The sequence below is a fragment of the Lissotriton vulgaris genome, chromosome 7 (genome assembly GCF_964263255.1).
Source record: "Lissotriton vulgaris chromosome 7, aLisVul1.2, whole genome shotgun sequence".
Classification (NCBI taxonomy): Eukaryota; Metazoa; Chordata; class Amphibia; order Caudata; family Salamandridae; genus Lissotriton; species Lissotriton vulgaris.
Window position 1 is genome coordinate 516,865,001 of NC_141695.1, and position 19,177 is coordinate 516,884,177.

General features: G+C 44.1%; 1 protein-coding gene across 1 annotated transcript in view; it reads left to right on the top strand.

Annotated features, from left to right (window-relative positions):
• The window catches only part of FOXK2 (forkhead box K2), a 360,578-nt gene that overhangs the window by 115,733 nt on the left and 225,668 nt on the right, over positions 1-19,177 (top strand). Inside the window, exon 2 of the mRNA XM_086930592.1 lies at positions 10,805-10,999. Within this exon, the coding sequence (XP_086786718.1) occupies positions 10,805-10,999 (195 nt within the window). The remainder of the gene's footprint in view (positions 1-10,804; positions 11,000-19,177) is intronic.

Consider the following 19,177-nt stretch of genomic DNA (forward strand, 5'->3'; position numbering starts at 1 on the left):
CGATGGAACGAAGTCCATTCAAAAGATGCCCTCTTTGTAATTCGAAATACCCACATATAGATCAACACCCTGTATGTAACCAGTGTTTATCTCCGGAACATAATGAAGCCGACTGCCTAGCCTGTGCCCAATTTCAATCCAAAAAGACACAATTCGGATTCGACAGGCCGCTAGGCCAATCATGCAGAAACCAGCGCCTGAGCCGGAAATATCTTTGACGATGAAGATCTCGTCGAAGCCAAAGAATCAGATCAACAGTCGGATCAAGATTCAGAGCATGACCCCAACTACTATGTCGACGAAGGAGAAGACATCGTCGAGGTAGGAGAAGACATCGTCGAGGTAGGAGACGACGAACAGGGGATTGGAGCCGTCGAAGACGACTCCATTGATGAAACTGGGCCAACCGTGACTACAACGCCCCAAACATACACTTCTATGGTTCCACAGGCTCAGGTCGAGGCATCGCCGGAAGGCCTTAGCCAAGATCTCGAAACACATTCTATAGCCCTGCGATACAGCTCGGCTAAGAATATTAGAAAAGAGCCATCGGATCAACATTCCCCTAGATTGTTGATATCGAAACAGAAAGATATGGAACCAAAAACTAAACTGATCGACTACACAGTCTTCGGACCAAACTACGTCAATCCATCGGAGTCGATTCCAAAGAAGATCGTCGACAATACGGTCTTCGGACCAAACTATGTCGATCCATCGGAGTCGAACACAAGGGTCGTCGAGCCGAAGGCCAGCGCACCTATATCCACTCCAAAACAAAAGGCTGTCGAACCGATAAGATCGGCGCCGACAACACAAAAAAGGGACTCGATCCGAAGAAGGTTGTCGAACTGAAACAGAGAATCGACAAACCAATAGCTGTGAAATCGAAGACGATCGAGCCGAAGAAAATCGACCCGAAGAAGGCCATCGAGCCGAGACCGCAAGGCATCGGTCCGAAACCACAGGTTCCGAAGACGCCACAAGGTCAGAAGGGTACTATCGACCCGACAAAGAACGTCGAACAGGTAAAAACATCGGCTCCAAAGAAACAGGCACAACCTAAAGACTGTTGTAACACCTAGGGCTCTCGGACCGATCAAATTTGGCCTACCAACTTCCTTTAAAACAAAGGCGGTTGACCCAAAGACCGGGATCGAACCGAAACAAACAAAACCAAAGACATTGAGAAAAAAGCCAAGGACTACTGAGCAGGAGATCTTATATCCAGACCCCTCATCAGAAGAACAGTCAAAACTTGACATTGACTCTAATTCTGGCAAAGCCACTCTCTACAAGAGGAAAATCAGACCAGAAACTGATAAAGGGACTTATATCAACCCACTCAAAAAGAAAAGGGACTGTTCTACTTCACCTATTCTTTTTGAGCCTATAAAGCCAACTGTGCCTAACACGTACACATATACACCCACACACTCAGATGAAGAGGTGGATTATGAAGATAATGAGGAATACAATTACCCAGTAGACCCTGACCAAGACAGTCAACCTCAACCATGGGCGGACCCAGAAATCTTGCTGACTCTCAGCCCATTCCACATACACCTGCATACCCTGCTAAGCCTTCTCCTACAGAGGATACAGCTGCTTTTAATGCACTAATAGATAGGGCAGCCCTCCATCACAATGTAGAGATGCATGCAGACCCCATTGAGGAAGATTTCCTCTTTGACACTTTTGCCACATCAGAAAGATCTGTCAAAACACTACCTATGTTAAAAGGGGTACTTAAACATGCAGGTGACATATTTAAGGAAACAACTAGGGCACGGGTCATTAACCCCTGAATAGAGAGGAAATACAGGCCAGCACCAGTAGACCCCACATATATTAAGGGACAACTGCCCTTGGATTCTTTAGTGGTATCCAATGCACGTAAACGTGCAAACTCACAAACAACTGGAGAAGCCCCACCTCCTGACAAAGAATCAAAGATCTTAGAGGCCTCATGAAAGAGAGTAGCTGCTCAAGCAGCTAATATATGGCGAATATCTAATACGCAAGCCATGTTGGCTAGGTACTACAGGCCACACTATGACACCTTGAAGACACTTCTCCGGTATTTACCTGAACCTTACAAAGAACAGGCTGAAGACCTAGTACAGGAGGGAAAGTTAATAACTAACGCCTCCATTAAATGTGCCCTAGACGTGGCAGATACAGCGGCCAGATCAGTTAACACCAGTGTTATGCTCAGAAGACATGCGTGGCTTTGCATTTCAGGTTTTAAAAATGAAGTCCAGTCCACTTTATTAAACCAGCCAGTAAATCCTGACTATTTATTTGGTCCAGCTGTAGATACAATCCTGGACAAGATGAAAAAAAGACACTGAGACAGCTAAGTCGATGGGAGCCTTGCAGTCCCAACAACCTAAAGGCTCCTTTTGTCGCTCCAATTACAGAGGAGCTGCAAGAGGTAACTCATCACAGCCGATCTCAAACTACAAAGGGATTACACAAACCACCTACAATAAGAATAATAGAGGTGGATACTGCGGCGATAACAACAAGGGCAGAGGACGAGGGAATAATACCACCAGATCCTCTACCAACACAAAGCAGTGACTTCTTGGCGCTACCCCCAGACCATACAACACCAGTTGGGGGACGATTACAGCAGTTCCTACCGGTCTGGCAAAACATCACTACAGACAAGTGGGTAAGGCAAATTAACCGGGATGGCTATTGCTTAGAGCTAACCTCCACACCACCCAACATACCACCAAGACACCGTCCTATATCTGTAGAACACCTAAACTTATTGCAGCAAGAAGTCATCAGCATGCTGCAAAAAGGGGCCATAGAACTAGTACAATTAGAACATCAGGGTACAGGGATATACTCACTATACTTCCTCATCCCCAAAAAGGACGGGTCTCTCAGACCAATATTGGACCTCAGGCCCCTAAATCAATACATTTTATCAGAGCATTTTCATATGCTCGCTCTACAACAAATCTTACCACTGCTGCGACAAGGAGACTTCCTCGCAACCATGGACATCAAAGACGCATACTTCCATATACCAATACATCCTGTGAGCAGGAAATATCTCTGGTTCACAATACAAAATCAACATTACCAATTCAAAGTCCTTCCATTTGGTGTAACAACAGCCCCGAGGGTGTTCACAAAATGCCTAGCGACAGTAGCTGCACATTTAAGAAGACAACATATTCACGTCTATCCCTACCTGGACGACTAGCTAATACAAGCAAAGTCGGCCCAGCAATGTGCCAGCCACATGTCCCGCACCATTCACCTCCTGCACAGTCTAGGCTTCACATTGAACTACCAAAAATCTCATCTTCAGCTGTCCCATGTACAACAGTACCTGGGAGCAACAATAGATACTCTAGCAGCAAAAGCATACCCAAACACTGCAAGAATCAACAGTATGCAACTGCTGCTCCAAAAGTTCAAGCCCCAACACTCGCTCTCTGCCCGAGTGTTTATGCAACTCATAGGCATGATGGCTTTGTGCATCTTCATAGTCCCTCATGCAAGTCTACACATGCGTCTGCTACAATAGTGCTTAGCACGGCAGTGGAACCAGGCTAAAGGACAATTGAAAGACCTAGTGTTGGTGACCAGTCGTGCATACAACTCACTGCATTGGTGGAATCCACAAAACCTTTGCAAGGGACAACTGTTCCAAGAGCCTGTTCCACAAATAGTATTGGCGACGGACGCATCCCTGATAGGATGGGGAGCCCAGGTCCTTCAGTACACAGTGCAGGGCCTATAGACAACACAACAAAAGAAAATGCACATCAACTTGCTAGAGCTAATGGCAATTTTTCTGGCAATGAAAGCGTTCAAAGTACATTTATGCAACAAGACTGTGTTGATCCGGACGGACAACATGACTGCAATGTACTACATACAGAAACAGGGAGGAACACACACTCCACAGCTATCACATCTAGCCCAAAGCATGTGGAAGTGGGCCATTCAGAGAAACATTTTTCTCATGGCGGAACACCTCCCAGGCAAGGACAACCAAATAGCGGATCTGCTCAGCAGACCCAGCCAACAGATGCACGAGTGGGAGATTCATCCCACAGTGCTACAACCATACTTCCAACAGTGGGGGCAACCAGAGATATACCTGTTTGCCACAAAGGAAAATGCAAAATGCCAGTACTTTGCCGCCAGGTTTCCACATCCGCCGTCACAGGGCAATGCGATATGGATGAACTGGTCAGGCAAATTTGCGTACGCTTTTCCCCGGCACCGTTAATACCACTAGTGGCACGCAAACTACGCCAGCATTCACTGACACTAATCCTGGATGCTCCAACATGGGCGAGGCAACCATGGGACACAACTTTTCTAGAACTTTCCGTGGTGCCTCATCAAAGACGGCGGCTAACACCCACTCTTTTCACTCAGAGCCATGGAGACATTCAGCACCGAGATCCGCAACAACTGAACCTTGCAATCTGGCTCCTGAAGTCTTAGAGTTTGGGTACCTAAACTTACCTCCCGACTGAATCAACATTATCAAGGAGGCAAGAAGACCTACTACCAGAGCATGTTACGCTGCAAAGTGGAAGAGTTTTGTCATTTACTGTAATAACTATGACATAAACCCACTAGATGCTTCAACGCAAAATATCATTTGCTATCTTTTGCACCTACATCGTTGCAATCTAGTTTATTCATCAATAAGAATACACTTAGCTGCCATTGCAGCTTATCTTCATAACAGGCAGCATCTTCCGCTGTTTAGAGTGCCTGCAATTAAAGCATTCATGGAGGGACTCAAACGAATTATCCCCCCAAAACACCCACCTTCATCTGTCTGGAACTTAAACATCGTTTTAACCAGACTAATGGGACCACCATTTGAACCGTTGCATTAATGTGAATTACAATTTCTAACATGGAAGGTGGCTTTTCTTGTAGCGATTACTTCGCTTAGAAGAGTTAGCGAGCTACAAGCCCTAACTATTCAAGAGCCATTCATCCAAATACATGCAAATAGGGTAGTTCTTAGAACGAACCCTAAATTTATGCCAAAAGTGGTATCCCATTTTCATATCAATTAGACAATAGAACTGCCAGTGTTTTTTCCAAATCCACAGTCAATACTTGAAAGGGCGCTACACACACTAGATGTCAAAAGAGCTCTTCTATACTACATTGATAGAACTAAGGATTTTAGGGAAACTAAACAGTTGTTTGTTGCCTTTTCACCACAACACAAAGGCAACCCCATTTCAAAATCTGGGTTAGCCAGATGGATAGTTAAGTGCATTCAAATATGTTATCTAAAGGCAAAACGCACTTTAACAGTTCCCCCAAGAGCATATTCTACACGCAAACTAGGGGCATCCATGGCTTTCCTAGGAAACAATCCTCTAGAGGAAATATGTAGAGCAGCCACATGGTCTACCATACATACTTTCACAAAACACTATTGTGTAGATGTACATTCCAAACAGCAAGCTGCTGTAGGACAGGCTGTTCTAAAAACTCTGTTTCAGACTGCTGCAGCTGGCACAGGTAGCCACCGCTAAGGGAGAGACTGCTATACATTCTATGCACAGATATGAATTCAGCAGCCCACATGCCTCGAACGAATATGCTACTTACCAGTATGCATCTGTTCTTGGCATGTAGGGCTGCTGACATTCATATCGCCCACCCTCCTCCCCGGTGCCTGTCGCATCTGTAGCATTCATTCTTACTTTCTTGCATGGACATCTCTTACTGTACCATACTCCATCTCTGCCACAATGGCGAAAAACAATCTGAGGATGGAGAGGATGCCCATGCGCACTGTAGTCCAGGGGAGGAGCCACCTATCTCCTGATACTTCGAAGACTCTTCCTGGACAACAATGTGCAATCATCCGGACCCAACACTAGGCGGCGATCTATGCACAGATATGAATGTCAGCAGCCCTACATGCCAAGAACAGATGCATACTGGTAAGTAGCATATTCCTTTGGGCGGCGTTCTGTCCCAAATGGATGAAAAAGTAAAATAATCCATTGTTGCATATGAGTCTAGCGCACTCTCTCCTTCTGAAAGTACGTTTTCTGTTATTGAAATAGAAACCTTGGCGTGTGTATGGTCCTTGGAACATTTTCGTCGTTTTGTTTGGGACCGAGAATGCATTGTCAGATCTGATCACAAACCTTTGGACAAACTCCTTATTACTGAAGGATTGTTCAAAGCCTCAGCTAGGATAGCCAGGATGTCAGTGCGTCTACAAGAATTCATTTACAAAGTAGAATATGTTGCTGGTAAGAGCAATGTTCTAGCAGATTTTCTTTCGCGCATGCCATTAGAAATACATGAATGCGAAGTGAATGAATGGGATGCATTGCATGTTGCCCTTATTCATGATGAGAATCCTTTTTGTTTAGACTAAAAAAATTGGAAGAAGATTATTTGAAAGAGTTTGATTTGATTTCTCTTATTTCCCTTGTCCGCCAAGGATGGCCACAAAAGTCTACAATTTCTTTGGGTCTACAGCCATTTTGGGAAGTAAAAAACAAGTTATCTATTAGTGATAATACCATTTAACGTAGAGACTAATCTATCCCTCCTACTTCATTAAGAGAATCCATATTAAAATGATGTCATGAAGATCATTGCGGCATAGTGAAAACCAAACAAAGGGTAAAAAAAACATGGTACTGGTGGCCAGGAATTGACCTGTGTGCTGAAAGAACTGTAAGAGATTGTATAACTCCGATAAAGCATTAAAAATGTTTAGACCCGATATGTGTGAACCCATCATACCAGATGGTCCTTGTCATACTATGGCCCGATTGGTACTGCCTCCAAATATATAATCTCCTTGATTGATGTTTTTTCGAGATGGCCAATCATAATGATTGTTGGTAAAATTGATTCAGCCACTGTTTTACAATGTATTGATAGTTTTCATCGAAGAAGGTCTTCCTGTCCAAAGCATAAGTGATATTGGCGTACAATTTATGTCCAAGTCAGCAAAAACGTATTTTGAGAGAGTAGGTGTAAAACCTAGAACGACTTCATTGTATAATCCTAGTGGGAATGGCATGTGCGAGAGAGTATTAGAAAATGCTATTCACTGTCATGAAAGGTGCTGTTTGGGAACTTCAAGTGTACAAAGCGGTTTGGACATAGAACCCAATGTTCAAGAAAATATTCTTGAAAAACATTTACAGTATGAACGCCTTTTTGATAATAAATATGGTTCAGGTTTAGTTGACATTAAGGCTAGAATGTGGGTCAAAGTTAAAAAACCTTGGAAAGTTTGTAAAGGAGAGTCTCAATTGTCTGAACCCTTGCTGGTTAAGAAAGTTTTACGGAATGCTGTACTTTTGAGTGATCGCAAAGTTTGGAATGTTAGGATTGATATATACAGAGGTAAGGAGGATCTAGAAATTTCAAAACCTCAGTTGTCTTTTGGAACTTTTGATGACATTGATAGTCAAGCCAACACTTCAAATTCGTTGGATCCCAATCCAGAACACATTGTGGAAAACCATATTGTTGGGGGGTAACGGGGTGATATTGGAACCTCTGAAAATGTTGAACCTGCAAATGTTGAACCAGCTGAACTAGTTGCAGATGAAATTGTTGAACATGTAGTAGATTATTTTTCTGTTAAAAAAAAAGTATGCTCCAGACCCAAGTGGATGGTAGATTGTATATGTTATATATGTGATTAATCTCATTATATTATTTTTCTTTTCTTTTGTTTCTTTTCTTTTATTTCCCTAAGGGGGGAGGTGTGCCATGTTTCTCTCTTTTAGAATTGATTTCTTCTAAACCTCTGGCTTCCACGAGCTCTCTGTTACAAAGCTCTAGATTCTTTGGGTGAGCTCTGGTAAGGCAGTTGCTGAGGAAGAAGTCCTGTGCAGCCTGCGTCCTGCCTTGCTCCTGTGTTTAAACTATTAAACGGCTTAATTACTTCTTTCTGTGTGAAGCCTTGCTTTACATGTCAGCAGAAAGTAAAGATGAGATAGCAGGGGAGCACAGCACACCAACAATGGAGTGCAATTAAGACTTCTGTTGTGACGCAAGGATGCTAAACATAAACAACATGTAGAATGAAAGAAATATGATTAGAACAGAATACCAACCAGCAAGGGAATAAAACTATGGAACAATTAAACCATAAGTAACCATACAGAGAAAAAAATAAATTATCTTCTAAGAACCAGCAAATAATTCAGATTTATCCATAATAATAGAGGAATGACTTCTTTAAAAGTTCTTAATTAGCAGGTTTATCATAAGTAATAGTTGTATAACGGTATGTCACTTTGAAGAGGCATGGATTGATAAAACTAAATAGATTACCCAGTGCATGAAGTTGAGGAAGAAGATCAAGGAATTATTTCCTTCTGTTTGCTGTGGAAGCTTCTTGAGAAATTAATATTTTCTTTCCTGGTGAAATAAATGTTCTTTAGGTTTGACAGCATTGGGACTCAGCAAGTCAGTAAATTCTAGAAAGAAAATAGCTCCTCTAGGTTTGGCTAAAGAAGCGTTTAATTGTGGACGATGAACTCTCTTTGAATGTTTAGCATTGTGGAAGGTGGTAGATTCACTAATTGAGGTAAGAAGGATGTGAAAAAGGAAATTAAATCATTTCTCTCAATTTTTTCTGGTAGATTATAAATGCAGAGATTTACTTGATTTCTGTTTTCGAAATCTTCTGTTTACATCTTTAGATGAGCCACTTTGCTCTCTCAAAAAACACAATTTTATTTGCTTCATCCTGGACATTACTGTTTCTCTTTTCCATCAAAAAGACCTATGCTTCTATGTTGGACCATTTGCCATTTAGGTCTTGAATAAGAGTGGTGTTTCCTCTACAAATGGACTCAAAGCTCTTATTTTGTCGAGAATAACTTACAACAAATAAGTGAATGTTATTTCACAGGAGAGGGTGGATCTTGTTTAGGTTGTTTATTTGGTGCAAGCTTTAAAAAAGATGTAGACTGAGGGAAACTGATAAGTATTGGAAGGCATAAGGATCATATAAGAGACTCTCTGCCATTGAAGATCCACAAGGCACCAGGTTTGAAGGCACCACCGGACACAAACATAATTTGAGCTTCCTTGTTTACACATACAAAGTGAGCATCTAACAAAGTGGAATTACTACTGGAAGTTAGGATCAAGACAACACACCCCTTGAGTTGCAAACTAAATCCAGTTATTGAGATATGTTAATGAGCACGATAAAAATGAACATAAACAAGCCTTATTCTGATAGCAAGGACATCCCCATAGCCTTATTTGAAATTTGATTTGAAATTTCTAATGCGTGCGAATGCCCAAGGGCGGATTGGCGCTAGCATGATCCTGACATTCAACCTTAAAAACCAGAAAAGGTAAGAAGTACAACTAGAAAGACAACGAAGACAGCCAAGATTTTAAGTGCTTCCAAAAGATAACAACATTGAACTGTCTTTTAAGATGCTTAGGCAATCCGTTCCAAAGTTGACTGGTGGAATAGACAAAACTTCGGCCACCCCACAGAGCCTTCTTAATTCTTGGAACAATGACTGAACTTGCAGCAGCAGATCGCAGTAGTCTATTTGGAAAGTGCCACCCGAATTTCATATTAAGGAACTCTGGTCCAGTTCCATTCAGAGCTTTATGTGCCAAACATAATGCCTTATAGACTCTTTATCTGAATGGAAGACAATGAAACCCTGTCAAGACACCAGAGATAGATTGTAACGTTGGTAGGCCTAACATATGTATACCGGTAGATATGTAACCAGGATTAGCGAACCTGCCTTATATGTGCATAAGACAGAAGCACCAATAGCCTATTATGACATTATTAAAATAGAGTGAAATAGTGTTATGGAGAGTCAAAATTAGAAATTCTGCTCCAAGTAATATCTGCAGTAAAACAAATTCAAGTCCTTAGCGACCGTGGCACCACATGCTGTGGAGAAAAGTTACTGTGTTGTTACTGGAGCGCTGAAACAAGCTAATTTGGTCACCTCAATTACTGAGCGAGGAGATCGGGAGTGTCCTCATTAAATGATGAAAACGGGCACAAGGAGCGCTGAAAAGGACATTCTGCTCACCTAAGCATGTTCAAAAGGAGAGACGCAGCAAGAAATTCTTCTCTCTCATGTCACCAGCATTTTCTTCAAAGGAAACTCCGGCATGGAGCGCTCTGCTCTGGCAGCCATTTTGCCCCGCGGTCAAGCTCTGGCTTGCCTACCGAGCTGCTCATTTTAAGCTCCGGTGTCCAACACCATCTCAAGTTGGGTCAGAGCCAGGCATCTGACTGCAGCCTTCCGTGGCTCGCCCATTTCTAGTGATCTGAGTGGGATACTGGCACAATTTCTCCCCTTCCCTACCTGCACACGTGTGCCTTTGAGGGTAGTTTTGTGTGTGCACAGGTTTTGCAGTATGATGCCCATGTTTCCTGTGTGTGCATGTTTAGCTTGGATTGCTGCTGCTGGATCTGTTTTTTTGGATGTGTCTATGTACGTGCGCAGGCTTCGCTTTTCCTGTCTCTTCCTTCACTCTACGTTGCTATCCATGTCTGTAGCTCACACTGCTGCTGCTTGGGCAATATCTGTTGTATTCGTGTAAGCTACTCTTACCTAATCTTGTCTTCCTGAGGTACCAAAACCCCTTTTCAACGTAGATTAGCCAAAACTATAGACATTCTCTCTGCTTATTTTCCCGAACTGATTCAATTGTCAAATAGTAATGTACAAGGCAATGTTTAATTGATATAGCTGAGTAAAACAATCCCCTTCTGAAAGATTGACTTTAAACATCGTATTTTGTTTTTCAGATGTACTTTCAGGTTTCCCAGCACAAATATCAAGATAACATTCACAGCTTTGTCCAGTGAAAAGAAAGAAAAACAAGAAGCCCCAGAGTCTCCAGTCAAACCCGTTCAGCCTCAGATAGCTCCCCTAACAATCAACATTCCAGACAACATTGCCCACCTCATCAGCCCTCTTCCTTCTCCCACAGGAACCATCAGGTATGAAATCGTGGAGGGTTTAGTGCTACAAAACAAGGAAGAGTTGGAAGAAATATATGTCCTTTGACAGTTCATTGACAGGTGGTACAGCTTTGAGTTTAGCGGTTTGTAATTACGCGCTATATTTATCTCTTCCATGAGAGCAAAGGGGCGGGGCGTCTACGTGGAGTAAGACACTAGCATTAGTAAAATATTGCAGCAGTAAAAACGAAGATGAAATGTCAACACAGAATGAAAAGATCTCAGTTTAATTGTGTCTGCACCTAGAAGTTACTCTTCAAGTTAATTTATGCTAAGTTTTTTTTAATTTATATTTTATTGACATTTTGAGTTTACATAACACTTTTATTTACCGGGGCATCTGTTGCTATAAAATAAACAATTTACAGAGGAAATGCCTAGCTGTTTTGCCGTGGTCTAAAAACCCTTATTCAAGTTCCTGTAAAATGATCTGTTTTGTAATCATTATAAAAGTTGTTGTATGCTAGGTTTTTGTGAGATTAGTTCGAGGATACAAATGTAAAAATATATTTAAACAAAATATTTTTTTTTTGTTTATAACTTTGGATACAATTATGGCCTTCCACATCTTTAATGTATTACTTGCAAAATTGTTCAGTTATAATATTCGAAATAGCAGCATCCCAAAAATGCATCAGATCTAGGAAGTGGTCAGTGGATGCCGGTCGATCTTTTTCTTGTTTACATGGAAATATGTACTTGCCCTGAATTCTTAAATCTCTACAGGGATATATCTCAAGGAATCACACATTTTTTAATGAATTTGATATGGAATTAAGTTCATAACAGCCAAGCTAGTGTGTGCATTTTGTAAACAGCTGTGGTTAAACTACTGAATATTGTTCAGCATGGAATCTAGTAACGGACGACGAAAATAAGCATTATTTCATCTGAAAGTAGACCATTCTTAATCATTTTGTATCACTCGCACGTCCTGTTCCACATAACTCCTTGAAGTTTCAAACTGCATGGAAGAGTGCTTTCCTGGCAAGAGTTAGTTTGGGCAGCTGTGTTTATGATGTGCACTACATGCTCTGCCCAGTTGACATTTATTGTGGCTCTTTAACCTTAGTCCTTTTATACCTCTTGCAAACAGAAGTGAATATACTTTTTCGGATTTTCGGCCCAAGTGATCCTTACTCAGTTTGGCATAGACTGGAGACGAAAAGATTCAGAAAAATGTGTTTCTTTGCTTATTTCCGAAGATGACACACGGGTTGTTTGATTGCAGTTTGTGGGTGCCGAACAGGCCTTTCAGTAGTATGTACTCTTCTGCTTTGTCTTAAAGGGCACTGTTGTACAGGCTGAACTTTATAGCTTTCTATTTTTGTTTTCAGCACTTAGTAGGGTATTCTGTCTTTTTTGTAACAAAGAAGCAAGACCCAACAGAGTCATGGGAAGTGTGGATTCTTATTTCCAGGCAGCCCCACTGGAAAATTGACTCCGGCTGACGGGTTTGTCAATGTTTAAGCTGGTTTGTACTGGTCACGCCAGAGGAAACACAGACTTGCGTAATATGTCGAACACTAACGTGTGCTCAGAGGTGGCCTTCGAGCTATGTCTGCTAGTCTTGGCATTGTAGTAACTTCTCAGTCAAATACAATTAGAAATCCTTGTTCCATTAATATTTGTGTGCCAGAAGATGTCTGGAGGTGCTCCTACCATCAAATGGGGTTTTCGCAAACAGGATTTTGAGATCCATCGGAATGCTTTTTGTGAACAGCTGAAAGATCGGGGTTAACCCAGAAAACGGTTAAAGCATGCTTTAAAAATAGCTTGGTGCACGCCGAGGGAATGTCTACTTACTAAAAACGAGAGGCCAAAATTTGAGAAATTGGTGTGTGTATCTACATGCGATACACATACAAATACATTTAATCAAATTATTCTAAGGAATTGACATCTAGTGAAAAAATTGGATTACAGACTAGAAACACCACTCTTTGAAAAGAAGAAGAACATGAGCATAGGCCAGCGGATAGTACAACCCGAGTTACCTCCTTCCACCAAAAATCTGGATCTTAGAACACATTGGAAATTGAAACCATTGGCAGGCCACCACCAGTTTGGCAATTGCATATGATGCGGCACTCCACTAGATGGTATTGAATTGACATACCTCAACATCAAATGGACAAGGAAACAATTCTCCAATTGCAAAACGAAAAAAGTGATATATGCGATTATTTGTCCATGCCAAAAAATTTACATTGGGAAGACCAATCAGGAGATCAGACAACGAATTGTACAACAGCGCTCAAATATAAAAAAGAAAGTGATGACTGCTCTCATGCTGAATCGCTTCATTGAGCAAAAACGTGATGAACGCAAATTCAAATGGACCGTTCTATCTGTCATTAAACCACTCCCAAGGGGAGTTGATACAGAGTAATTTCAACTCAGAACAGAAGCTTACATGATTGCAAGATTCAATAGTATCACTAACTGGTTAAACGAAATGTCAGAAACGGGGACAATGTAAGATGCTTTTCTAACACAGATCTAATCCACAACTAGCTGCTTCCCTCGAGGACTCGGTCTCCCAGAATGCAACACGTTGGGTTATCGGTACTTAAACGCCCGGTACCCGGAAGTTAACAGTGTTATTGAAGCGAGAACAAGACCCGCCACATTTGTTCACGAGTACCCGATTCAAGTAAACATGTTTAGTTATCTAACTAGGTGTTGCTATTTAACGGGCCCTTTGTTTACCTCATCTAAAAGGGCATGTAACATTGTATCATTTTCAGTTCGGAAGTGAACTGTCTCGTTGAAGCGAAACGAACCTGCGCCACAAGTGTCCATGATCTCTCGATCCAAGTAAGCCTGTTTGTTTCAAAACCAGATACCGCAAAACATTAGGCACTCTGTTTCCCTTTACTTAATCGGGTTTTAACATTGTATGATTTTTAGCACGACCCATTAAAGATCCAGTGCTGCTGCGCTTTAGAGAATTAAGTTTCCTGCGAAAAACGGCTACCAGGCTCCTATTTCACTTGCATCGGACAATAAATGTAAGTCCCCCTTTTCCATCCATATTACGGAATTACCAATGAGCGTACTTGAGACACGCCCATTCTAAATGTATTGTTTTAATTGCAGACTGAGTCATAAACTCTTTTGGACCCCTGTGGTTGCGCCCCAGTGAGAATAGGAAATCTCTTTATCAGGTTCCAAAAGGACTTACTACTACAAGGACATAGCGTGCAGGAGAATTTAGAGATCTATTTTTGCCCCAGTATTGGAACTTTCATAGATTCCCATGCTTTGTATCATTCCCCGTCGTCGGAATGGGAGCCTCTGTAAATAGAAAATACCATAGAAATAAGCACAAAGTGAAAAAATAGGCCTAGGCCTCATCTCATTTTGTAGCTTATCCACCTCTTTTTGTAAAAGAGACCAAACTTCTGCAGTAGCCAATCAGAGCAGCCTCACCCCACAGAACCTTCCTGAGAGAAGCTCAGAGCCTCAGATTTTCTACCGCACGTTGTGCAAGGGAGTCTCCATTGAGCTCTGCTCAGTTTTCTTGAGTTTTTTCTGACTTTTTCTCAACAACTTGGATTCTTTTTCTTCATGGCTGACAAGGAGAAGAAAGCCCTTTTTAGAGCCTGTGCCACCTGCTCCAAAAAGAGGTTGTTTGTCGAGGACAAACATATGGACTGTATATACTGCCTGTATCCGGACCATAAACCTACAGGCTGCCCGATTTGCAGATCCTTCTCAGCGAAGACCTTGAGGGACAGGGAAGGACGTCTCCTCACATGGCTTCAGAAGATGAAGGACCGGAAGGATATTATGTCTTCGGACAGTGAGGGCTCCTCGTCGATGGTATCATCTAAGAAGTCTCAGAAGAGGGGTAGGTCCCCCCCTTCTGCTTCAGGCGAGTCCCTTCACAAGGCCTTACCAGGGACCTCTGATAGGTCTGACAGGCCTGCTTCCCTAAAATCTCCTCACCACGGTGAAAAGGAGAGGCAGGGTAAGCCTGAGGAGCATCAACCCTCAAAGAAGGTGAGAAAGTCTTTAACTATTTCTTCACCTCCCTCTGAGAAGGATAAAGGGGTCAAGAAGCCTTCAGCTCCTGTCCAAGAGGTCGCTTCGGACAAGAAGCAGAGGTCGTCGACGGTTAAACTATCAGGTACGTCGACGACGAGTGTAAAAAAGGACAGCTCTGTGAAAGTTGCCTCGTCGACGGGCTCGTCGACGACGGCTGCGTCGACGACGCCTGCACCGTCGACAGTTTTCAAAGCTCCTGATTCCTGCTCGTCGTCGACGAGAATGACCATCTCCACGTCGACGACGACGACTGCAAAGCTGGCGTCGACGTCGATGACGACGACGAGGATGACATCGACGACGGTGTCGACGACGCCGGTTACCATGTTGCTGACGACGAGCCCGTCGACGCTACCACCATCGTCGACGATGAGTCTCACCTCGTCGACGACGCAATCCTCGACGACGAAGACAGTATCTACGTCGGCGCTTCCATCGTCGACGCAGTCCCATAAAGAGCTGCCGTCGACGACGACGACCTCGTCGACGATGTCGTCGACGACGGAATCTTCCGAAAATCTTGTTTTTTCACGTAAAAAGAAGCTCATAACGCCAGAGATGACGTCTCCGCGACAGGTTCAGAGATTGCCACCTAGTCTGCTGTTAGAGGATGACTCGGATGAAGAGACTTTCAGTGAATACGGACAAGCTTATAGCCCATCTGACCTGCAGGTTAAGGTTCAGGATGTTAGCTCTGAGGAAGAAGACATGGAATGACAGCGCTATGTTCCGGAACATTATTGTGCGGAGGGGCACACTACTACCAGGCAGATGCCTTTGCAGCAGCCTACACGTCAGCTACCAGAAGGGATGGTGGCGATGCCCTCCACTTTAGTTGCGGATTTACAACTTATGTTGCAAGACTACCGAAAACGTTTCCCTACTCCTCAAGAGGCTCAGCGTGTGCGTCCTCCCACGCCTCCGCCTCAGACATTGCAACCTGTGGCAGACCACTCCTTACCTACAAGAGAGTGTACCACTGTGCCGGAAGAACGCCCACAAGAGGTGGTGCATGTTCATGATACTGATGATGACACTGCTTCTTCGGATGCAGACCAACAAGCGGATCCTGATCAGGATCAACAGGCGCCTTGGAATCCTACTGACCCGGCGGATCCGGACAACGCAGATCCAGACAACAATACCTCGCCTCCAGCGGACGTTGGAGGATTTCACAACCTAATGGAAAGGGCTTCCAAAAGATTTGGTCTTCCAGTGACCACGGTTCAATCGGAATGTTTCTTATATGACTTTAAGGAACCATTCAGGAAATCAGTACGGTCCATTCCAATCATTGAGCATGTCTGGTCTGAGGGCTTGAAGGCTATGCACAACCCGGCCACAGTCCTCCCGGTGCTACCAAGACTAGAGAAGAAGTACAAAGCACCTGATGGCAGTCCGGCATGTTTGCTTGGCCAGCCGAAACCGGACTCGGTCATTTCTCAGGCCGCCCAAAGCAAATCTAAGAATCCTTCTACGCCACTGACTACACCACCAGATAAGGAGGGCAGGCGCCTAGACAACGTAGGCAAACGATTTTCAGCAATGGCAAGTCTTCTAGTTAGAGCAGCCAATGCTTTAGCAATTCTGGGACGCTATGACCGCCAAATGTGGTGCGACCTTGCTCCATTTGTAGAGGAACTGCAGGATTCTTCTAAAGAAGAAGTGAAGAAGATTTTGCTTGAAGGGGAGCGGGCTTCCTCGGAAGTCATTGATGTCGCAATGGATATTGCGACCACCGCATTTCGAGCACTTGCCGGTTCGGCGGTTCTGCGACGCCAGGGGTGGTTGAAGGCCACATGGTTCAGGCAAGAAGTGCAGAATAAAATCTTGGATCTGCCATACGACGGAGAAATGCTGTTTGGCAAGCACGTCGATGAGGCCCTGCAAGGCATTAAAAAGGACACCGATACAGCGAAGTCCTTAGGAACATTGCAGTATCGCAAGGTACCCTTCAGGGGAGCTAGAGGCAAAGGATTTTCCTCTTATAGAGGAGGAAATCAGAATCGCTACTCTTCAGGCTCTCAGTCTAGTCAGACATATAAACCTCAGTACTCTCAGAGGGGTTCTTTCTCTCGCCAGCAGCCTAGGGGACGCCAAGGCCAGCAAAGGAGAGACAACACCAGGAAACAATAGCGGCCAGGTGGCTCTTTCCACTGTTCCTGTTCCCTCATTCACATCAGTGGGGGGCAGGATTGCCCATTGCCTCGACAACTGGATGATCATTACATCGGATCAGTGGGTCCTACATATTGTCAAAGAAGGACACACGTTGGAGTTTCAAGACCTTCCTCCGACAAGAGCGCCGGACGCCTTTCCTCCCAAACATCTCAAGCTCCTTCATCTCGAAGCCCACCAACTTTTCACCAAGGGGGCAATAGAGCCTGTACCCCTTTCTCAGAAGGGGAAAGGGTTCTATTCCAGGTTCTTCCTGGTTCGGAAGACAAAGGACAAATGGCGTCCAATTTTAGATCTACTGCAGCTCAACACTTATCTCGTAAAACTGTCCTTCAGGATGGTCACTCTTCAGGACATCCTTCGTCTCCTCAATCCAGGGGATTACATGGCGACCCTAGATTTGGAAGACGCTTACTTCCACGTTCCTATTCATCCAGCTCACAGGCAATATCTACGATTTACAGTGGGCAGGAGCCACTTTCAATTCAAGGTACTACCGTTTGGTCTCCGGTCCGCTCCACGGATCTTCACAAAAATTCTGGCTCCAGTAGCAGCTTATCTCAGAAGGCAAGCTATTCAGGTGTTTCCATATCTGGACGATTGGCTACTGAAGGCTCCATCTGCTCTAGAAGCGTCCAATACAGTCCGGTCATGCAAAGAACTGTTCGAGCACCTAGGTCTTCGACTCAACAAGGAAAAATCTGTTCTATGCCCCTCCAGGTCAGCGAGGTTCCTAGGGGCCATCCTGGACACAGAGAGTTGCCTAGCCTTTCCATCGGAGGAGCGCCAGAACAAACTCATTTGTTCAGCTCGGTTTCTTCAATCTCGCAAGACGCTGACAGTTCGCAGGTACAAATCGCTTCTCGGATCGATTTCATCCTGCATACTATTAGTGCCACACTGCAGGCTCAGAATGCGTCCACTACAAGAACAATTGGACAAGCAATGGCGGCAGGTCACAGGATCCTTCGACGACAGGATTGTCGTTTCCCCGGAAATGAGAAAGGCAGGCGGCTGGTGGTTGCTGAAAGACAATCTTTCAAGGGGTCTATCGTTTCGACTACCACCATCTCCTCTTGTTTTGACAACGGATGCTTCCATGGAGGGATGGGGAGCGGTCCTCCAAGAGCTAAAGGTCAGCGGCCACTGGAGTCCAGTTCAAATCAAGTTCCATATCAACCTTCTGGAACTCCTCGCTATCCGTCTGGCTCTACAAGCTTTTCTTCCGAGGATTCGCAACCGTGCAGTGCTGGTTCGTACGGACAACACCACAGCCATGCACTACATAAACAAACAGGGCGGAACAAGATCCTCCACCCTCTCCAAGGAAGCTCAAACGCTGTGGAATTGGGTAATCCAGAACAATGTCTCCCTCTCAGCGGAACATCTAGCGGGGACACTCAATGTCAAGGCAGACGCTTTGAGTCGCCAAAGGACAGTCTCTCACGAGTGGGAACTAGACCAGACCGTTCTGGAGGAGCTTTTTGCACGATGGGGGACACCATCCATCGATCTGTTTGCAACTCCCCAGAACGCCAAATGCTTGTCCTTCGCAAGCAGGGTTCACCATCGGGAATCCTTGGGGAATGCGCTTTTGATTGCTTGGTCAGGCGCCTTTGTTTACGCCTTTCCTCCCATTCCGCTGATCCCGAGGTTGATCAGCAAACTCAAGGTGGAACCGTGCAGGATGATTCTGATCGCTCCAGCATGGCCCAGACAGTTTTGGTACTCGGAGCTTCTCCTCCTCTCCCAGGACCAGACAGTTCTCCTACGTCCTGTGCCAACACTGTTAACGATGTCTCACGGACAAGTTCTACATCCGGACTTGAAGTCTCTGCGATTGACAGCGTGGCTCCTGAGTTCCGAGAATTCCAAGGATTAGATCTATCAGGGGAATGTAGGGACATTTTGGCCCAGGCCAGAGCG